Raw genomic sequence first — 22,740 nt, 5'->3', positions numbered from 1 at the left:
CTCCCACATTCTAAAGTATTAATTAGTATATCTTAAGTGACAGTTTCATTTTTCATAGTTCTCTGTAATTTATACTATAGTTCAAATGGTGTTCCCGCCGGCCCCGAAGGTGTGAAAAACGAGCGCACCTCTCTCTCTCTCTCTCCCTCTCGGCTGCTTGCAGGAACAGGAAGTCAGGAAACAGGAAAAATCTCGGAGAGGAAGAAAAGTTGAAAAATGAGCCGAATTTATTACAACACGTCTTTACAGAACAAACCGGTGCACAACGAGAAGTTTGACGGCGTGTGGTGTCCCTCTGTGTACGAAAGGTAGCAGCTAAAAACCATTTTAAAGCTGCGCGCTAAACATGCAGCGTTAGTTTCCTTATTTTGAGTCAGCTCCAAGCTCCATTGAAAAACCGATGTGTTTTGTTTTTCGCGACAAATATAGGAGGTCATTCTATTTTAAATATCTCAAAATATTATTTTAAAAGATGTAATTATTTCTGCTACATTCGGCACAGTGTGGCTGGACAGTATGAGGATCTAATACAGTAGCTGCAGCAGTAAAGTAGCCCATTAAAACTGTCCAATAGCCCTGACAAGAGGACAAGCGATATTATAAATGCTTCTTAATGTTTCTTAAGATAAAAAATGAAACTTGTGAATGGGGGCAGCAACTATTAACTCGTTTTTTTATAGGTGTTCCTGTAGGTGTGGTGTTTAGGGGAGGCGCTGCCTTCAAGGCTAAACTCAGGGAACAAAAGACGCTTCCTCAGCTGAAATTAATCGTCAATAATCAGATCACAGAAAATATCCTGCAGCTATTTTGACATCAGTCATTTTTCAAACAGACATTTTTAAAATGCAATAAATGTTTTGCTTAAATTGAATCTTTATAAAACAAACACACATTAAAGGAGCTGCAGTTACACACAAGATGTTTTCCCCCTTTTTTTGGTTGCAGAGTTTCATCTAAATGCTGTTAGAATGAATTAGAATTTTTTTTTTATCCCCACACAGTGGCCCTGGGGTTCTTTTAGAAGGAAAGCTGCTGGATGTTTCCAGACATGCCATCAGTGACGCCAAGAATCAAAAGGTACAGTAGTAAATCCAGCCAGGCTCTTATCACTGACGGCCAGTTCATCTTTGTACATAATACAGTCATGTATAAATGTTTGTACCCTCTCTTTTACATCCGATTGTAGTGGGTCTTAGTTCAACATGCCATTATTTATTTATTTATAAAAAATAAAGCCAAAGAGAAAAAAAACATGTGGACAATATGAAGTCCCCCCCAAAGGAGTTGTATGACTTTATCACTCTCTCACATTGTTATGCAGGAATTTTAATCCATTCTTTTTCACAACATTAATTCAGTTTATTAAGGTTTTTGGGGGGCATTAACTCTAGGGGTGAGAGCACTGACAAAATGCAAAAGTGATCAAACATCAGGCAGAAAGGATGAGAAAAGAGAAATGGTCTGTGGTCAGCACCTGCAGAACCTCTCCTTTATAGGACTTGTCTTGATAACTGCCTCTCATTTCCACCTTTTTTCTGTTCCATTTGCACAACAGCAGCTGAAATGGATTCACAATCAGTGTTGCTTCCTAACTGGACAGGCTTATTTCACAGAAGTGTGACTGACTTGGAGTCACCGTACATTGTGTTGTGTGTGTGTTGTTGTTTTTTTGAGCAGTGTATTTTTTATAAGGATTAAATGACATGCCATGCCATGCCATGTTATATCCAAAAGGTCAAAGGTCACTTGACATCATAATCTGCAAAAGCATCTTTAACCCTCAGAACTCCAAAACCCCCCAGGTGTGTTTAAAATGCATGCTTACATGTTCAAATTTAAGCCAAACTATGTGATATTTAGTCCTTTATTCAACATATCTTAATGAAATTGAAAAATAAACAATTTGCACAAACATGTTTTTTTTTTCAATTTTAGCAAAAATTGTGGACTGTTCCTGGACTATGAATTGACTCAATTGAGAATCACTTATGTAAGAAAACAGGCTTATAGCTTGGAATTCTGGGAGTTAACATCAGTTAGCCTGAAACCTTTGACATGACTCTACATCGGAACAGTTTAATTTGTATAAAGCTGTGTATTGGCTGCGAAATTGAACCGGTGACCTCTCCAACGCATGATGATGGTTATGTAACTGGGCTGAGACAGCAGCGTGACGAAGACACAGCAGATATCAGTTCATGCACTTTAAAACCTTACAGCACAAGTATAATACTTATCAAATGAGGCGTCCAGGAATGATCATGGCTGTCAGCCAGCTCAGTGCTCACAGCTTCAGTCTCTCAGTGTTTTAGACAGACTAAACCTAAGCACAGACCAAACTAACAATCAGGCTTTGTTTTGATTGGCAGTTCCGTTTCTACGTGCTGTACATCAAACCCAGCTGCATCCATCAGAGAAAGTTTGATGCAGGCGGGAATGAGGTTGAGCCAAACTTCAGTGACACCAAAAAGGTCAACACTGGTTTCCTCATGTCCTCCTACAGTGAGTAGACGACATCAAACATTTCAGTTCATGTTTGCGTATTTCTTCTCCTCCACAAATGGAACTCTTTTCAGACTGTTGTGTCTGTGGTGTGAAGTTCCTCTTCATCCTGCTGCTGGCTCCTCAAGCTAGCGGCCAGAAGACTTTTCACTAGTACTTTAAACAGCAGCGTAACCTTCAAACTAATAACTAACAGTGAAATTCAAACTGGTGTACGGCTGCAGGGTGTCAGGTGGTACAGAAGACCAAATGTCTCCTCAGAGAAGGTGGATTTACTGCAACTGTTTATGTTCGATTGCATGTTGGCACCATCCTGATAATGTTTTGCTTCACAAACTTGGCCTGTGAATGTGATTTTTCTATGCTTGAGTGCAGGTGGTCACAGGCAGTGATTTGTGTTGAAAGAGTAGTTAAATGTGACTGAAGGGAGGAAAGTCATGGAGTTTCCTCCTTTCAACATCACGCAGATGCAGACTTTGAATCATATAGCAGCAGAAACCGTGCAGGTTTACTGTACGGTTAGAAACTAGATGTGCTAAATACATTGGTCATACAAACATCACATGTCATCATGAACAGAAACCCAGACCTTGCAAGTAGCTTTCATCCTTATAATTTGATTGGCTTCACGGCATTCTTTTGTCTGTGCAGAGGTGGAAGCTAAAGGGCAGTCGGACCGTCTGACTGAGGAGCAGCTGTCAGCAGTGGTAAACAAAGAGGAGCTGGTAAAGATAAGCGACAAACATCGACCCGCTGGGAGCTGGGCCTTCTGGTATCCTGAGTCCGATATGGACAAAACAGAGCTGGAAATGGGACAGGATGTACGACTGAAGACCAGAGGAAACAGTCCTTTAATATGTGAGTCTGCAGTACCTGTCTGCTTAGCTGCCAGACTCCTGAACTATGTCACATTCAGTTGAATTCTCAACTGCTTCAGGCCACTCTTAGAAACAAGTCTTCATTTTTTTTTCTTTTCAAAGTCAGAAATTGCTTTTGTTTTTTTTTATGGTCTTCACATTTGATCAACTCCCAGCTCTGACCTCAGCCACAGCAGGGAGTGAATCAAATCTAACTTGAATTTTGTTTTGCCGGTTTCTTTCACAGTGACCTCAGGAAAGTGAACAGAGTTTAACCTCACTTATGTTCAGAGGAGCAGTGCAGAAACGAAGCTTCTAGTTGTTTTAAAATGGTATTGTGTATATTTTATGTGCTCACTTTCTTCCTCATCTTCCAGTCTCTTTGGCCAAAGTGGACAGCGGCACTGTGACCAAGTGTAACTTTGCTGGAGACGAAAAGGCCGGAGCTTCATGGACGGACAAGATTATGGCTAACAAGGCAGACACCAGCAGCAGCCAGGAACCCGGAGGAGGAGGAGGGGAGGGAGCCGAGGACGATGAATGGGTGAGGACCCCCTACCTCTTATGATGGAGCAGGAGCAGGATCAGGAAATTGCTAACTGCATATTACAATAATGATTTCCTAGAAAGTCTGCTATTAATTGTTAGTCTTCCTTACAGGGGGCAGTATAAACTGGAATGCTATGAATATATAACCATATAAAATGATAACATTTGGTTATATTGGCACATCATTTACTGTTTATCTAAGAGCCATATTTAGCCAGAATAGATGCTGATTATTGCTGACTAACCCAGAGGAATCTCCGTTTAATTTCAGTAAACACATTTCCAGCTGACTAACTCTTTGATTGTTGAACATTCACAGCATGCAAAGACTTTCTTCAATGTTGAAATTTCATGGGGAAAAAAAGTATATAAACTCTGACTGAGGACACTTGACCTTTTTTGTAAAGAAAGTTCCGATTGGAGCTGACAGGAAGTGGGCAGCAGAAGCCTCCTGTGGCCGCGTCTGTTGTTCAGAATATAAACAAAGCAGGTGACATGCTGGACTAACAGAAACAAGACAAAGCTCACTTCTCCTTTTGTTTCTCCCTCAGGAGGACTGAGGAAACCATCTCTGCATCCAGTCTGAACTCTCGGCCTTGATCAAGTCTCACAAACAGTATGTGGTCTCGGGGATGGAGACTTTGCCTCTACAGGCTCAGACTGCGCCGCTTTGTCTTCGTGCTCTTCTCTAAATACTTTGGATTAGATCCACACACTTCCAGAACATCAACCTCCATACCCTGCCTTTAATTACTATCCCAAAAACATATGGTTTTGTGCATCAGTGTATATTACATCCTGACTAAAGGACACACAGTATTTATGTCTTAGCTTTTCTCCACAAACAGCTGTTTCCATCCAACATCTTCTCCTCATGGACATAAGTGTAGAGCTGTTTGCATTCATCAAAATTATTCTTTTTTACATGTGTTTTAGATTAATGGTGTCATGCTGTAAAGAAGTATAACTTAACTGTAAATTAGCATATGCTAGTTAAACATTTTTTCTTGTTCCTTGTCATGTAACTGATTCAGTTTGTGTTACAAAAATTGGCAGCTGAGTCTTATAATGAAGAAAAACAAAACCCAACAGAAACCAGTGCTACGAAAACTAGCTTAGCTTAATGATGCCTTCAGCTGTTGGTGACAGAATGAAAGGACTCGTGTTTATCACAATGTTGATATTTTATTATTAAAAATAATGATTTCAGCCATATAATAACAATAATTAGTTTCCTTGATAACGGCATATAAGACACACGTCTTTCTTTTGTATTGTAGCTGAAGATTGACAGAACCAGTGGACACAAAGTCCAAAAAAATATTAGCTGTGTAAACAGTTTATGGATTCTGTTTAATAAACATCAAGTTTTTATTGAATATATTATATATATATATATATATTTATATAAAGAGTATATACATAAAAACACTGCTACACTTCTCACACCACAGTCTGTCAACACCGACCAACAGCTTAAATAATCCCGCCTACCACTCCACAGTGGCAGTTTCTCCTTCAAACCACTGCAGGACAGTGTCTCTGTTTTCTCTCACCCACTGGATGTTGACACAGGTTTGCTCAATGGCCAGGGAGACTGTCCTGTAAGCAGCACCCAGATCGTAGTCTGCTTGAAAGCGTTCCAGCTGCGCACGCAAACAGACAATACAACAACGTTAGGGCACTGTGCGAACTGTAACATCAGCATGCATTGATTTTCAAACCGTTGATTATACAACATCTTGTTTCTGAAAGTAGTCAATAAAAAATCTGAAACCAAAGGTGAATCAGAGAAATAATAACACTCTATTTATGAACCGACGTCAGGATGAGACTTACGATAAGCTATCAGGGTGTATCTAGTTACTCATTTTGTGTGAATCAGTTATTGGTTTGTGACAGTAACAAGCATCTGCTGTTATCATTTTAACAAGATAAAACATCAGTGACCCACCTCTTCCAGTTCAAACTGAGTGGAGAACCTGCTGCTCACTCCTGCAATCAGCAATGATCCACCCCTGCCAAAACATTAGTAACAGCTTTGTATAATATGCTCATTAGTTTACTTAAAATATGTTGTTAAAGAAACGATAATTACCCAGGCCTCGTGTGGCGCTGTGTGCTCACAAAATAAAACCTCACATCTCGTGTTTATTTAGTTATTTTTAACTATGATGAACAAATCAGCTTCCTGGTAACTGCACAAACACAGACTTTATGAAGGAGAACTAATGATAAAGCACTGATTAAATAACTGACCTTTGTAATTAAGAACATGGTGCATGGTTTTTATGAGCTACTGTTTATCTTTAGTTCTTTTATGGCTCTTCATGTAACTAAACTGCTAGAGACAAGACAAAACAAATAATGGAGTATTGTGTGACCAATAAATCAGTTTGCTGGTGGTCTTCCAGGACCCTGCATTTTTGCACAGTTTGCTAGCCTATTTACTGTGATTAATGTGTGTTGTTTAACATGTGGCAATGTAATCAATGCTACTAAGAAGTAAGCGGGAACATATGACGAAAGTATCCATGCACCATGTGAAGAAGCTGCTTGAGTTTTTGCATTTGTGAAGACAATAAGGGGTGGGAGCTGCTCCAATTTCTGAACTCTGACTTAATCTTGAATTATTTGGGTTTAGCAAAGCTATGCTAACATCTGACAGCAGCTGTGAAAACATATTACTGCTTATTTCAGTAGAGAATGTTTGAATCTTTGTTCTCAGCCACAAGAGAAATATACATCCAATTCCACCGTTGACCTCATTGTTGGTCCCACCCGACCAACTAAAACTAAAAGCCCTGAGCTCTTAGGGTTCTGTGGGGTTCGTCACACTAAGAACGACAACTATCGAGATTTTGTGTGACATGCTTACATATTAGAGGTTCCCATTAATTTAGTGTTCTCCTTGCAAACATGTAGCTACAGTCTGTAACTATGTAGGCAAATTATGCAGTTTAGTGTAATCCCAATCTAAAACTAAACAAAATCTGTTGTTGCCTAGTAACACACACATATCACTGACAAAACAGATAGTAGTGTGTTATTTTGTAGTTTTGTTAAATGAGAGGAAACATAACAAACGCATCAAGGTCTGTAACCTAACTTGCAGGAAGGAGCTAAGGAAATTGCGTCTTGTCTCCTCACTGACATTTGACATTTGACTGTAGATTGAGGCATTTGGAAAAACAACCTGAAATTGATGTTTTAATTTAGCCAACATATTGCAGTGTGAGAATGTTGGTATTTGAAAGAAAAAATACAGCTCGAACTTTAAAAGGCTTCATTTCTCAGTTCTCACACATCTTAAGTGCCGTGTGGACGAGAATCCACCCTGACACGCATATGTTCTGAGGTAAACCATGAGTACTTGTAAACGTGTTGGAATATAAACGGCTAAATTTAAAACACTGATGCAAATACGGCCTATCATCAGCCTCAAACCATAAAACACTGGCATCGTCACATCAGTTTCAAGTCTAAATTGGTTGAAGCCACAATCTGCACGATCTTAAGTACTATTCATGACTCGGAAAAAGGGGGGGTGGATGTAATCTGTAAAAACCAAACAGCAACCTACCCCTGACTGACGTATTCCCAGTGTGCTCTGATAAAGTTCCAGGCCAGCGCCTGCCCTGCCACGTTCCTCCCTATGGAGAAGATAGTGGAAGCGACATCCATCAGACGTATCTTCTCAGGGTCCAAAGTGTACTCCAGGTATCTGTAAGATAAGGAAGGAAGCAGCTCGTCACTCCATACAACTTGCGTGTTTAGGTACCACCTTATCACAGGTGTGTCTGTATATGAATTGTATGTAACCAACAGGGTGTTCCTCACCTGTTGAGCAGCCAGATCTTCCTGGTGCAGGACAGAGCGTGTCGGAGCTGGTCTTTCTCTGAGGTGTCTCTGGAGCTAAGATACTTGTTCCAGGCGAACTCCCACTCTTTCTTTCCACCAGCAGCCACAGCTTGGCAGTAGATTGTAGACCGCAGGTTGGGGTGGATGCTAAGTCACACACACACACACACACACACACACTTTATTTTCCTTCTTTAGGACTCATTTTTCACATAGACTGTTGATATGTTTTTGGCCAAAAATATCCGTTTTGACTGGTAATCTTGTGCAAATCAGCTAGCTTGGCTAGCAGTCGCTCTTCTGTGATTTAAAGACTTCATGTGGTCTGGTGGTTTTGCCACATATTTAAATCAATGAAATGATATTAAGTATGGATGCTAAGGGAACATCAACTGAATATACAGACGTGGTTCCACCTTTGCCCATTGTACAAAAGTGACAGCAAAATTTCTTGCTGGGAAAAAGATGCTATCTTGGAACCAAAGCCTGCGCAATGGAGTTGCTCTTCTGCCCAAACACCCACCCATGTTTTTAGCCAACAATAACTACTAAAACTGGCTACCAAACCATAAGCCATCTCTGAAAAAAATGTGCGGAGTGCTTTTAGTTTTTAGTTGGGTCTGTGCCCGACCAGCCAGCCATCAGGAGGCGATCTAGATGTTATTTGCCTCACGGAAGCTGTCCTGTCATCACTCGATGCATAGAAAATATGGAACTATATAATCCTAATGCCTGTAAACTACGGACTAATAAACTACATGTGTACACAGAGCCTCATTACATGCAAACGCGTTCACACACTTCCATGCATGAAGATACTTTCATGCACACATCTTGATGTAATGAGCACATGCATCAAAAGAAGAGGGGTCTCTAATTTAAAGTTGCACCTGGAAAATTATACTGTTTCAGAAAGCTTGGCACCACTGTTTTGTTTTGTACAAATACTTTGGTCATTAGTAGTAATTGGGTTGTGATGGAGTATGAAATTCCTGCCAAGTGCAGCTTTAAGACAACCACAACATGGAAACAACCACCGACAACTGACACAAAGCAGTGATTGGGTAACACCTACCTTTACTAAATCATTGCCTGGAGACTAAAGCTACAGAATACAAGGAGAGCTTTTTGTAGTTAGAGCATTTTCAGGAATGACACTAAGAGTGTCATTGTATAGTGTCGAGAGGTCACAACATACTTGTTGGTGTTGTTGCTGTTCATCCAGTCAGCAAACTGCTTTTGAGCCATCTCTATGCATTCTGGGAGTCCATTGGAACAAGCCACCTGTATGGCATTGATCTGGTTGTGCCTGGAGATAAAGCACATTTTTAATTTTTTTTATATGATACAGACAATAACGCAGAGGTGTGTCAGTTTGACCAGGTGACATGATGACGCAGCATCTTGGTGTCAGGTTTAATGTAGAACAGTATTTCAGTGTAATCGAGAAACTAAACAAATATCTTGCTGGACTGTTAACTTGAGAGATTTCAGTAATATATTTGGGGAGGTTCCACACAAACAAAGGTCTCTATTACACAATAATCAGTTCACAGTCATAGTTTTCTCCTAAAACAACCCTCGACTTCACAAGAACTCATGCCACATAAACACACATGCATAGTCCAAGTCCACACATCTGTCCCAAGCATGTGCAGATGCAACGTGGATCAAAACGCCCACATCTGCAGCAAATTGGCACTTTTTTTGGGCTGGACTGTGAATTTGTACAACTACAAACACGTGTAAATCTGTGCACAATTACCATAGAACGAATACTGTATAAATAATAGGATGGCGTTTTACAGCGGGGGGAGGGAAGAAGTGAAACCCGTCAGTCCTTACTGTGACGAGTGATCCTCGGGGACAGTTGAATTGTCTGTGTAGTTCCTGAAGTAGTTATATAGCCCCTTCACCTGTTTCCGGAGGTACGCCTGCAGGGAGAGGCAGGTTTACAGCAGATGTTTGGAAATATAATTAGTAATAATGAACATCTGTTTATGTTCCAATGATCATAAACAAACATAAATCATACCTGCATGGGTCCATTAACCTCAGTGCGGTCAAACATAAGGACAAAGTACTTCAGATTCCTTATTGCTGACTCCCAGGGAAGGTACTCTTTCTCTTTACTGAGGAAGCGGGTTGAGTTCAGAGCCAGAGTAACATCAAGGAGTTTGGCCCTGAGGAAAAATGAAATTACACTTTGGTAAGAACTTGCCAAGCCTTGGAAGAAAAAAAAACCTGGCCACATGCAGCTGGCTGCAAAAGGGAGAGTCAATCCCCATCACAGACTTGTGCGTCATGATCCCTGACCTGCCTGTTTTGCTTTTGTATTTATTTCTGGACAGATCTTATTGATCTGGTTTCCTGTTTTATTTTGAAATCCCTGGTTCCTTGTGTGTCCCCTTTGCTCCTCTTGTCTTCGCCTCCTTGTTGATTGCCTGCCCCGCCCTAATTGTCTCCACCTGGCTGTGTCTCGGCACCATCACCCCATGTATTTAAACCATGTGCTTCTCCATTGTCTGCCTTGCTTCTGTGTTGCCACACAGTGCGTTTTCCCAGCATCTGTCATCCAGTCGGTTCCTGTTAAATATCTTTTGTACTTTGTCAACATAGGTTGCTCTTCTGGTTTTTGTTTCTCACCTTCATTTTTGATTTAGTTAAATAAAGCTTCCTTAATCCTCCTTTGATGTGTGCTTTTGGATCCTTCCTCCCTGCTGAACTCAAATCCTAACACTGCATGTAAAAATGGACGACACCTCCAACTTAGTGAGGCCAAAACATCTTTCCATCGTCGCCTCTTGGTGGCTGGCTGCAGTAGAAGCCATTAACATTAGTCGAGTACTCCCTCAAAAAATTCCCAGCGGGGGTTTTATGGCTTGTCAGCTAATTCTTATCACACTGATCTGAGTCCAAATGCATTTAATTAGTCACTGTTGGCTAAAAGGCTGCTTGAGTGAACCACAAACACACACCTGAATCCACCTAACTCAAGTAGATCCAAACGGTTAACGCAGGTAGATGGCAGATTGGGATTTTTAGTTGTGGATTGAATCACGTTTGGAAGCAGCCCTCATATGGCCATGGGAGGAACTGCAGTTTTTGCTACATTTCTAAACCTTGCGCTTTATTTTTTTTCTTCTTTTTTTTTGGTTTAGTTTCCAGTTTCACTTCAACTTTTAATACATTGTCACAGCATAGTGTGTACATGTGTGTGTTGACGGTGCAGGTGACATTCAGTACCTTGCCAAGTTAAAGGCATCATCAACGAGCTGCCCTCTGTTCATCAGTGGGATCCGCTAGAAAGAAAAACACCAGATCCGTTCAGAGTGTGTTGGTTTTTGTTCAGTTCTGTGATTTGATACTTTGTTATTTGGCCCCAGTACTCACATGTTGATTTGTCTCCAGCTGAGTCAGGAGTCGTTGCCAGTTTTCTTGGTTGTAATTTACTCTGTAGTATCCTGTACAGTTGATGTTTGCTAGAATCCATTCTCCTTTGTTAGAAATGAATTCTTCGTATTTCACTGTTTAAAGACACATACTGGTTATAGGGGTTATATGGAAAATTACACAGAAAACTCCCAAACCCACAGCAGATGCATGGTGTGTAAACTGATGGATTAGAGATTGGTTGCCACTGTGAGAGGGTTTGTGATGCTAGATTGATGTTCTTTTTTTGTAGCTGTTTTCTAACTGTTTGTGGTTGTTTTGTATCTCTTTGTCATTTTATATCTTTTTGTCAAAGTTGTGTATCTCTATTCTATTTCTGTGTCTTTTATTGTTATTTTGTGTTTTTTACTTACTTTGTGGCTATTTGGAGCTATTTTGTATCTCACTGTAGTTTTTTTGTGACTTTTTACAGCTGTTTTTTCTGCTCTTTTTTGTGTCTTCTTACCTGGTCCAGTGGCATACAACCAGACACGGGCAGACGCAGACACGTTTGACATGTAATTGATGGGGATCTTCCATGAAAGACTAAACACACAAAGGACACAATACAATAAGTACATGGACAAAGAAAAGTAAACACATCTAAATCGAGCAGTAAAACCATTAGTAAAAACCTGACAAAAGTACAGTGATCCATAAAGTGAGTGATCCCCCTTCATATGAAAACCACAGTATTTGCAGAACCACGGCCCTTGGGTCGAGCTGTTTTTGCAGGCGGGACATGGATGAAGCGACAGTATTATTGCACAACTCACCACGGTCATTGAGACTCACAGTTACAAAACAATGCTTGAAAACACTGTGCTGAGCCAAAGGTGTAATCAACTGTAATCAGCCGCAATGACTTCATGGCAGACAAATACAAAATGGCATTCATGGTGTAGCTGACTTTGTTTTGATAACTGAAACAGCTGTGAAATATCTAATGAGCTGAACACAGCTTTTCTCTGAGGGAGTCAGAGATGTGATAGTGAGGGTAAAACAAATGAAATGAGAACATTTCCACAATCTCCCACACTGCTGTTTAACACTGACCTCAGGTCTCATATCAACAGCTACATGAAGGCATCACTCTGTCAGTCTCAAGCCTTTCAACATTAGCTTATGGTGGTTCAGGTTTCAGGTGATGACGCTGCACATACCTGGACTCAACAGAGTGATTGAAGAGAAACTGCTTCTGGTAGATTTCTCCCGTTGTGGTGTTGATGGTGATGACGGGGTAGCCCATCTGATTGGTCCAAGGATGCATCAACTCGGCAATGTTTTTGGTTTCACGATTCTCATCTTCAGCCTGCCATCATACACAATAAATCATTGTGTGTGGTTCAGATTCGCAGTTCTTTCTACTTACTAATAAATAAATGCAAAATAGCATTTCACTATCATAACCTTCCACAGGATAAAACTATATAACTGACGGTTTATTTTAAAGCTGCAGTGCAGAATGTTTATCTCCCCCTTCTGGCGGTGAAAGAAATGACAGAAACACACAGTTGTGTGTGACGTCTGCAGGTAAGCTAATCCGACTCAGGAGCTGGATCAATGGAAATGTGGTCCACTTAGGCCCAGTTCACAGTGGAGAAAGTCAATCCAGCTAGAGTAGGATTGTATCTGGATAGCCTTTAAGCTGGATACGTTCAAACCTATTTTCAGGTCCTGAAAATAAACTCGGGGCAAAACTGTTGTAGTTCGACGGTTGTTTACACACGACTTTTGTACACGACCCGGACACTGTCCCCACCTCTGAGAGGTAGAGAGATCTATCCAGATATATCCAGATACGGCCTGAATCCCGCTCTAGCCGGATTGACTTCCCCAGTGTGAACAGGGAGTTAGATGTAGAACCAGCCCACATTTTTAAAGCTTGGTGTCGAGGTTTGTGTGTCATCTGAGAAATTCAACCGATAATTCATGTTAGATACTTTCCAGATCTTCCTTTCTTTCTTTTTTATCTACAGCTTCAGAAGCCCTTTATACTCTTAGTATATTTCTCCCTATTCACAGCTATAGGCCTGTTCTCCACTTCACTTTGCTAGCGTGGGAGTGTTACCACAGACAGCAGGTTTCGAAACAAAGTCAAGTTCTGTACTTAAAATTAGAAACAGATTCTGTTGCAAAGTAATTCTTCTTTCTTTTTTTTTCCCCAGGATTTCACCTTCTGAATAAAGTCCCAGAGGTTGTTGTGGTCTGTGTTTTCTCCTTTGAAGGCCTTGAGGTACATCTGAAACATAGAATGACAGTAAACACAGTTTGATTGAGAACTTGTTTTTTTTTTGGGGGGGGGGGTCATCCTGCTCCCCCCCCCACAGGGAAAATACTACACCCTCGCTGATTTCGATGGAGACAATTGGGAACTACAAGCGGATCAGACCATCTGTCTTTTCCATTTCAGCAGACATAAACCAGATGTGGAGATGTTTGACTTCAGAGCCACAGTGATGGAGATACAGTCAACAGATATATATATATAAATAAACTTACAACATGACCACACTGAAAAAGTGGCACCTGGACAGAATGCTTCATTGTGATGATGGGATGGCAGTTATAGAGTAGAAATCCTGCAGTATAAAAATGCTTCTATGCAAGTTTCATTCTTATATTGTAATACAGATAGTTTGAACTGCACTGTGTTTTTTCTAAATAAGCATAAGTGTGTGTTTTTGTGCCCATATCTGGCATCACTTATGGTCAACCAGATCTGCTCCTCTTCCTCCATCCAAACACTCCATGATACACTGGCAGCTGTATAATTTGTGAGGAAAGCCTAACAAATGATATTTTCCCCCTCTCTCTGCATTCTGCAAGAAGGGCTGCTAAGCAAATCCAGGAACACAGACCAAAGGCTTTAGGAGACTTTGCCAAATAATTAACAACTATTAGTCAGTTGTGATGACTCTGCACTTTGTGTCAGACTGTCAGATCTATCACCTCCGTGTCAGAGGTCACCTTTATGCCCTGCCAGAGGTATTATAGAGGTATTACAACAAAGGTTTACTGACTTACTTTGATCCCTTTATTGAAAACAGTTTCTCCAACAACATCTGCCAGCATCCTCAGCACAATGGCCCCCTACACAAACATGAATAAACACAAACATCAAGGTTAATATTAACAGAATTAGACGTTTGCTGTAAAATAAAATAAAAAAAGATGAACAAACAGGACAAATGGCTGGTTATGAAAAGGACCAATCACAGCTCAGAACCTTTACCTAACAAAGGTTTCCATCATAGCTTTGACTCCTTACCTTACTGTAGCTGATGGCGTCAAACATCCCGGTGATCTCAGCAGTTGTCTGGACGTCTTCTGCCGGTGGACTGAGAGGATGTGACGAGGCCAGAGCGTCCTCCTCAAACGCTATGTGCAGGTTATCCATAACAAACAAGTCTTTCTATAGAAAGAAAGGTTTCACAAATGGAAATGAAAATGCACAGGTGACAGGTTTTTGGGCTTATGTAAACACACAGATGATGTATATTTAAACATTTGCCATATATTATAAGAAAACTTCCCCCCACCTGCTATTTTCTGGGCTACTATGGTGACAACATAAACACCGGTTGTTTAAATTAGGTTCAGATTAAGCACGGCTGTTGCTCTCGTCAGATGGAGGTGATATGACATGAAGGCACATTGGAAAAAAGATTTCAATAACAACATGCTGTGGATCTAATTGCAGCTTACTGTTAGTGGTAGTGGGATTATAAACAGTTCCTGTAAGTTCAGGGTGAGAACTAAACTTACTATATTAAATGCCGGCTCAACAGCGTTCACTGCGAAGTCAGACATATAGGTGGCGAAGCCCTCATTCAGCCAGACTTCATTCCACCATTTCATGGTCACCAGATTTCCAAACCACTGTCAACAAAGCTTTTTTTATTATTATTTATGTACATGAATATTGTTATTACAGGAAGCATACATATGTGCCTGTTTAACCTGGTGGGCCAGTTCATGTGCGATGAGTTTGGCGATCTCTTCCTTGTGCAGCAGTGAGGACACTCCTTCCTGATACAGCAGATCTCCTTGCTGGTATGTGACCAAACCCCAGTTCTCCATGGCTGAAGGGTTCAAGTCAGGCAGTGCAATTTGGTCTGAAGAAACACACACACACACACACACACACACACACACACACACACACACACACACACACACACACACAGAGTTAACTGCAGAGTCTTGGTTATGTGGCTGTAGAAGGTTATATGTGTCGTCAAAACCTGCAAGTAACCCTGAACAACGACAATGTCTGGTGCAATTTTGCAGGCATCAAAGCTGCTTGGTTAGGTTTTAGAAAAAAAATCAAACACACAATAAGCAAAATAAATAATTTTACAGGGCAAAGTCGCACGTACCGAGCTTGCTCTGTTCGTAATTTATTTCAAAAATCTTCTCGTAGAAGCTGAGGATCTTCCCGGTAATACTGGAGGCGTATTGAGCGTGTCCTGCAGCAATGGCTTCAGGCCGAGCATAGGTCTTAAAAAACAACAACAAAAACACAGAGGTTTATGCTTTACAGAATAAACAGTGACTTGTGAACCCTTAGCTCTCCTCATCTACAGAAGTAAACGTACTTTTATTTTCACACGTTCGTATGAGGATTCGACGGATGTGAACTCTGACACGGTGAAGGCCAACAGGTAGGTTGACATCCTCGGCGTGACATGAAAACGGGTGCGCTTCCATTCATCGTCAATAATGACAGACTCTGAGAGGAGACAAAGCAGCATAAATATGAAAGGATACACCGTATTTTATTATCTCTATTTTGTGTTTTTTTTTTTTTAAACCTTGGACTGCTGCATTTCCCAGAGCAGTGGTATCACGCCTGTGGATGATGGTCACATAAAACACAGCCTTCATTTCTGGCTCATCGAAACAAGGAAACAGTCTCCTTGCATCTGTTGGCTGCAAGTTGGTGGCAGCAAGGCATCTACAGAGAGAGAGAGAGAGAGAGAGAGAGAGAGAGAGAGAGAAACCCATCGGGGTCAAAACATATTTATCTAAATTACATTTTTTAATTAAATCTGTATGTGTGAGAGGGGTTTTGAAAGCAGGACTTTTAATCATAATGGCATATTTAAGGTTACTTGTGTCTATTTTTCTCTTTTTTTGCTGGTTTCTTTGTAATCTTGACCACTAAACTTCACAGAAACTTGACCATCCAGACATTTTATTGGCCTTTCTTTAAAACATTATTTTTTTCTTTTTTAACTGAAAATTTGTAATAGTATAAAATGAGAATATTTTTGTACCACTCGGCCTACATTTTTTTTTTAACGGTAATGTCGAATCAATTCATTTTGTTTAAATATTCCGCCACATACATTTAAAAGCTTTTTCTTTTTTTACATACCTCTCTGCATTTGGATCATCTTCATATTCTGGGTTACCTTCCACATATGTGCTCAGGAAGAGTCCTTCCAAATAATCCGATATTTCTCCCCTGAAGGCCAGAAACAAACTGTAGTTCCCTCCTGCCTCCAAAACATCATCCAGCTGCACCTCCAGAAAGTCGGTCTCATCTCCATGGTGTTTCACAATCGACCTGATCCTCTCGTTTGTGTCCTCATTCCTCACCAAAGGATCTGAGACCGTCAGGTCCCTGCTGTGAAGGTAGATGCTGAATGTGTTTTGGACGCAGTGAAAGTGGACAGTGGAGTTTCCAGTGAACAAGAAGGTCTGGTTGGGGCTGGTGACGTTCACCTCCTCGATGATTCGAGTGTAAAGGTGAGGCTGGAAGAAGATAGTGTAGCTCTCAGGTACCAGGCTTTTAGGCAGTCTCATGACTGGCGGTAGTTCTGTGGTGGTGGGCGGGAAGGTCGGACGGGGTGTAGGATTTGCTTCGGATAGATCCATCTTGTACAGAATGACCATGGCAATGGTGCCACCAATGATGCTGACAGTCAGGGCTACGAAGATACCGGCAAAAACCTTGGACATGCCGGTTTGAAACGGCATGGTGGTGGTGGTGGCTGCTTCCTTTAGTCAATTCTGAAGTTCCCCTTCCTTTCTGGTAAAGTCGCGTCCCTGAGCTGGTCTGCACTGATCTGTACGCAACCACCCTCTCATAAACCAGGCTTGGCTCAGCAATTAATAGCCAGCACTTAGATTAAGCATTAACTTGGGCACTTCCAAAAGAGCAAAGAGTAAGTGTTGTAGTGTGAAGAGGGCGATGTTCATTGTAAATAATCAGTCACAAACATCTGGAGGAGGTTACTGTGGTCTTGCCACTAACGCAAGGAGTTAGGTAAACCTCAAGCAACCCTAAATCCTCACACTGCGCTCTGCAACTCATCACACACTGTCTCACATTCCCTTTCCAAGAACACACAGCTCTATCACAGCCATCCAAGAGGATCATTGAGGAAGATCGGTACATCCAGCGTCATCCCGGAAGCTGCAGCCCGTTCTCCTCCAAATGTTTCCCATCCACAGGTAGAAAGGTCCTCGCTGCAGGGGAGATTCACATCTACACAACAGATCCTGTTAGACTGACAAACAAGAGGCATATGAAGGCAGCATGTTGGAGTGGGCTGGATAAAAGAGAAGGGAAAAAAGAGGAGGAGAATAGAGGAACAGATTTTGGGAAGTCACTGGAAAGACCCAACCTCAGGAGACAAACAGGCAAAAAATGGGAACAGTGTAGGAAAGCTTATTTGTTCTGAGAACAGAAGATGAACCATCACTCCAACGCAGCCAGAGTCAGGTGGAGGAGCAGCTGAGGCAGCAGCGGGGGCCACATTCCCAATTTTCACATTATATCTATTACAATCAAAGATGAATGAGCTGCTAGGGACACGACCGTGTCCGTGACACGTCAACGTCTACGCAAATAAAAAAAACGGCACAAAGGATTCTCTGGAGAGAACATAACAGCAGGCTAATTTTATTACATGAAAAAAAGTGGACCAGATGTTACAACATCTGTCTAAATGTCAGCACCTTCTGCTCCTATGTGGAATGATATATTCCTTTAAAAAAAGCAGGAGGTAGGTTATCAGTGAAATTACTTTGAATTCTTTACGAGGAAATGTCATAAGTCTGAGGAGCACAAACATCCCCACGGGCACATCATTTAACCCGACGGCGCAGCTGTAAACACAGCTGAGAAACCTTCACTGTGAAATCTTAGAGAACAAGGACCTCTGCTGATTAGGATGGTAACTGCAAACATACACATTCAATTTCTCTGTGGCTGAAAGTAAGGACACATCAAAATAAAAAACAAACTGCTCCCTCACTCAAGCTTCTGTGACAGAAATGTGCAATATCAAGAACTGATGAATTCCTTCACTTTAAACACCCTCTCTGCAACAGTACACACACACACACATAAACAATACAACAATCCCCTAGACAGGCATAATTCAAGATTTAAACAAATGTGGTCCAGCACTGGAATTAACAGTAATTTCACATTCCTGGCAGGCTAAGATTAGAATTAAACCAACATAAAACTGGCTCTCTGACTGTTCAAAGTACCCAGCATCCTATCAGCCTATCAGAGCAGTGACACAGAACCAGGCTGGATTTTTTTAGCTCAGTAAGGAAGATTTTCGATCCTGCACGACATCATTAATATATTCTGATTGTTACATTGTTAATACATTATTTTACAATCCAATCAATATGTTCTATAAGCACGTGATCAGATCGATTTTAAATAATTACTGCATATTCACATTGATCACATTTGTGCAATTCTCTAGAACGGGGGCTCATCCAACTAATTACTGCCTGGCCCATAAATTAAAAAACAGATGTCAGCTGATAAATACAATTCAATGATTAACAACAGGAGAATTTACAGTACAGTACAAGAGAAAAATTGATCCTGGTGATGTCATATCAAGAATAAAGGCAACATATTCTAAGAAAAAAAAAATCAATATTTTTTTACAGCTAAATTAAATTTTGGAGAATGGATTGTAATATTGTTAAGAATTAGGTTATATATTCTGAGAATTAAAATGACAATACTAATTTATAGATGTATACTATTTAACAAAATATACAAACTTGTGAGGGAGTGGCGTTAAATATAAAATGTATATAAAAAATAAATATATAAAATGTTATGTTCTGATTGTGTGTGTGCATTTACATTCTAAAGCACAGTGAGTGTAGCCCAATGCTCGACCCCTCCCTCAGTCATATACACACACCATATAAATCCATGACAGCAATAATCTAAGTAAATAGTAATAAATGTTTACAGCCTGGTACATATACTGACAATACACTATGTGTTTGCAGTAAGATCCTTCATAATATACTTTTGTTTTGTTTATTATTTCTTTATTGCTGACTTTATTGTGATTTTTTTTCTTTTAATATTTTGCCTTTTTCCTGGATATACCATCTTTTTGAATGGTCCCTAGTATAAGAGTTCTGAAATAACTTGGAATAGACACTACATTTTTTCCCCCTCCGGTTACACACAAAGCTAATGTTACAGATGTTTCCAGCACAGAGTACAAAGTAGAAATGAATCAGAGTAATCACAAAGAGAGTGAAATCAATATGAAGCACCTTTGCTTATTTTGAAGGAACTGGACACAGAAGATCACAGAAGAAAACATTTACTGACACAGTGTCCATCATTTCCTTGTCAACGTCTGGGAAAATGTTTCCAACTCAAATTTGGAAACATCAAGTCTTGTAAACGTCTGTTGTGTTGAGTCTTTAGGTCAGTCAAATCTTTACAAAATTGTGATGTGTAAATATTTTGCTGTTCTGGAATGTACAATCTGATGAGCAGATTAACATCGGTCTGTTGACTACCAAAGCCAGCTGTCTAGATGCTGCACACAGTAACAGGACTGTTCCAGGATAGCGGACAGCTCCCCGTAACTTTGCTCTCTCCATGTTGAAAGGAGCCTCTCATTGTTAAGGGCTTGGAGCTTTGGCGTTCCCTCTCGAAGGACATGGTACAGGCAGGGCCACCGGCTCTGGATTTGCAACCTGGTCCTTCGATCCAGAGTGATACCACGGGCAATCTTCTTGGCCCGAAGCTCGCGTAGGGCAGGCAGCTTCAGGCAGGAGAAGACCAGGCCCTGGCTGGGTGACACGTCCAGGTATTCGAGAGACTCAGACTCAAGGGTGTAGGAGATGCCAAGGGTCCTCAGAGGCACCACCATGTGTAATGTCAGAGACTTCAGGTTAGGCAGGGATTTGGTTAATGTCTGCAGCGTTGACGGAGTCACTCCTTTAAAAACCCAGAAGTATTTGAGCTCTAGGACCTTGAGTTGCTGGAACTGGGTGAGCAGTGACACAGACAGGTCCGACCAGTCGAAATGTAAACGCATCTTGGAGATGCGTGGGCAGCTGTGGGTAAGTTTGCTCAGCAGCTCCTGAAAACTGGTCACCTGACACACCAAAGGAAACACAAGTGACAGGAAACACTATGAGTGAAGCTATGGTGAAGACTCTTTTCTCATTCCAAATCTCAAATACAGTTTTCTGAGATAAACAAAAAAAAATCAGTAAAAACAAGTTACCTGGTCCATCTTAGTTATGCTGTCCTGGTGTGAACTGGAGCTCGAGTGAACTCTGAGGTCCAGCGGCTCAAGGAGTGTAAAAGTCCAGTTCAGGTCCAGGTGGCTAAGGTCTCTACAATGGACGTTATCCAGGAGGTGGCTCAGCAGCTCGCACCACTTGTTGCAGCGATCTCCCAGGTCAAAGCTTGCCTTAAGCGTGAGCAGGCTAGCCCGCCGGGAAATAAGGTGGTGTGTGTAGTGGTGGACCCAGGCCTTCCACCTTTCAAACTCACGGTTAGAAACAAGAAGGCCTTCCTGGCCTAAATGGAAGACACCGCGGCGACAATAGTCAGCAACCCGCCACAACTTCCATGAGCGGACAAGGCAGCTCCAGCTCAAGCAAACCAAAGCACAGCTACACTTATCCACCTCGTTCAGAAAGGACAGAACGTGCAGCTGGCACTCCACCGGCAGGTAGTTGAAGGGAAAATAGTCATCTGCTGCTTTCCGTCGGCTGCTTACAGGCACCAGGGGTCTTTTTCGTGGTGACATGATGACAGATGAGGAAATAATGTTCGTGGTCATTGGTGGAGGTCAGAATCTCCACCGGGTGGTCTTGTGGTCTGGTTTTGCCATAAATATTTGTTTCCAGCGAAGCCTGAAAGAAGAAAATTCAGATATTTGGGGGGGTTTCTTCTTCAATTTGCAGACAACATGCAGAAAAAAAATAATCAAAGTCAGACTGATTCACAGCAGACATCATGGCATACATCCATGTTTACTTTCAATCACTGTAAAAAATATCCCTCTGTTTCCCTATGTGGTGCCTGGATTGAGAGCCCCTGTTAATCCAAATCCAGAGTCCACGCTCAAGTATTTTAACAATCTCATGCCACATTCAATACAACTCAGAGCATCAAGACATTGAAGGAACAGACTGCACAGCAGTCATGTAAGATGTAGGGTTTCTCAGTCTTGATTGATGGGAGCAAATACAAGATTTTTTCTCTATTTTTTTTTCTGGCTGTAAACACAAATTCAAAAACCGAACTGAATGATGCACTAATTCCCACTAAACAAAGGCAAGTCTGCACCGTACAAATGCAGATCTTGAAACAACTGGCCTATACATGTTATGTAAAGAGAGACTGGATGATTTTACCAACAGATATAAAGGATTTACAAATACAGTACTGGTCTATAGACAGTTCTGTTAATAAACTTGGTGTTCCTTGAAGATTTTGCAACCGGATTTAAAACCCTAAACTTTTTACAGTAAACCTACTGGTTTTTAAACTCAACTTAATAACTGCACCTTTTTCCTGAAAGGGTTATATAACAGTAATAGAAGTAGTTCAACAAGTATTACGCTCAGGTAATGTGATATTCACGTGCTCTCCTATCGAGAAGTTAAATAACAATGGAGTTAATGACATCCGCTTGTAACGTGACTCGGGCTCCGTTACTACCCCCCCCCCCCCCCGTCACTTAACTTCCAGTTTCCGTCTCGATAACAGGCGCACATCAAGAGACCTTATGCTTCTGCACAGTAAAGCTGTAGTAGAGATCAATTCATATTTTTGTGCACTTACAAACAAACAAATGTCGAGTCGTTACCTTTAGACGACACAGGCTCCCTCCCGTTTTTAGTTAAAAGCTAAACTGCTATAAGCTACCAGGGGAAGACAAAGGAATTCATAATTAAAACCACTTATAACGCATAGTTCATGTTTTCACAGATTTTGTATCATATCCGGATTCAATAATTACATTAAAAACAAAAACTGAAATCACAAGAAACTGCTGGAGACTGCGTTATGAGACTAGGCCGGCTAGCTAGCAGCCGAACAGCTGAGCTGAGGTCTGTTGTTGTTGTTATTGTGGCTCGCTGCTGATGGCGTCATCAAAATGCGCTTGATGCACGGTTTTAACACCGGTGCTACCCCTACAGGGCGGAGCTTAATAAAAGCAACTAAAATGGAGAAGAAGAATTATTAACTTATGCAATTTACCAATAAATTGTACATTTT

The 22,740-nt window shown here is 41.1% G+C and overlaps 3 protein-coding genes across 5 annotated transcripts; 1 reads left to right on the top strand and 2 right to left on the bottom strand.

Annotated features, from left to right (window-relative positions):
• The first annotated feature begins 156 nt into the window (after positions 1 to 156).
• arpin (actin related protein 2/3 complex inhibitor) lies at positions 157 to 5,287 on the top strand. The gene is made up of 6 exons (XM_028407996.1): positions 157 to 308; positions 1,002 to 1,077; positions 2,370 to 2,502; positions 3,154 to 3,360; positions 3,737 to 3,903; positions 4,460 to 5,287. Exons 1-6 carry the CDS (start codon positions 217 to 219, stop codon positions 4,466 to 4,468), a joined length of 684 nt encoding a protein of 227 aa, XP_028263797.1. The 5' UTR covers positions 157 to 216; the 3' UTR covers positions 4,469 to 5,287.
• anpeplb (alanyl (membrane) aminopeptidase-like b) lies at positions 5,074 to 17,719 on the bottom strand. Of its 2 annotated transcripts, none has more exons than XM_028407994.1 (20): positions 16,585 to 17,719; positions 16,019 to 16,161; positions 15,803 to 15,936; positions 15,584 to 15,704; positions 15,165 to 15,319; positions 14,970 to 15,083; positions 14,473 to 14,616; positions 14,229 to 14,294; positions 13,378 to 13,443; positions 12,365 to 12,513; positions 11,668 to 11,747; positions 11,163 to 11,296; positions 11,016 to 11,071; positions 9,805 to 9,952; positions 9,615 to 9,703; positions 8,968 to 9,078; positions 7,749 to 7,916; positions 7,492 to 7,632; positions 5,863 to 5,926; positions 5,074 to 5,554 (listed from the first exon to the last, which is right to left on the bottom strand). In XM_028407994.1, exons 1-20 carry the CDS (start codon positions 17,187 to 17,189, stop codon positions 5,399 to 5,401), a joined length of 2,844 nt encoding a protein of 947 aa, XP_028263795.1. In that variant the 5' UTR covers positions 17,190 to 17,719; the 3' UTR covers positions 5,074 to 5,398. The 2 variants fall into 2 exon arrangements, with proteins under 2 accessions (XP_028263795.1, XP_028263796.1); XM_028407995.1 differs by lacking the exon at positions 5,074 to 5,554 and adding an exon at positions 5,645 to 5,656 and having other exon boundaries at positions 5,850 to 5,926.
• A 369-nt stretch (positions 17,720 to 18,088) lies between these two features.
• LOC114437883 (uncharacterized) lies at positions 18,089 to 22,596 on the bottom strand. 2 transcript variants are annotated; one of them, XM_028408819.1, is made up of 4 exons: positions 22,481 to 22,576; positions 22,328 to 22,382; positions 20,732 to 21,368; positions 18,089 to 20,599 (listed from the first exon to the last, which is right to left on the bottom strand). In XM_028408819.1, the coding sequence occupies exons 3-4, from the start codon at positions 21,293 to 21,295 to the stop codon at positions 20,012 to 20,014; spliced, it is 1,152 nt and encodes a 383-aa protein (XP_028264620.1). In that variant the 5' UTR covers positions 21,296 to 21,368; positions 22,328 to 22,382; positions 22,481 to 22,576; the 3' UTR covers positions 18,089 to 20,011. The 2 variants fall into 2 exon arrangements, with proteins under 2 accessions (XP_028264620.1, XP_028264619.1); XM_028408818.1 differs by having other exon boundaries at positions 22,303 to 22,596.
• Positions 22,597 to 22,740: the final 144 nt, after the last annotated feature.

This window comes from Parambassis ranga, chromosome 6 (genome assembly GCF_900634625.1).
Source record: "Parambassis ranga chromosome 6, fParRan2.1, whole genome shotgun sequence".
NCBI classification, from domain to species: domain Eukaryota; kingdom Metazoa; phylum Chordata; class Actinopteri; family Ambassidae; genus Parambassis; species Parambassis ranga.
Note: the sequence above shows the minus strand (reverse complement) of the source record. Positions and strands in the feature narration are given on the sequence as shown.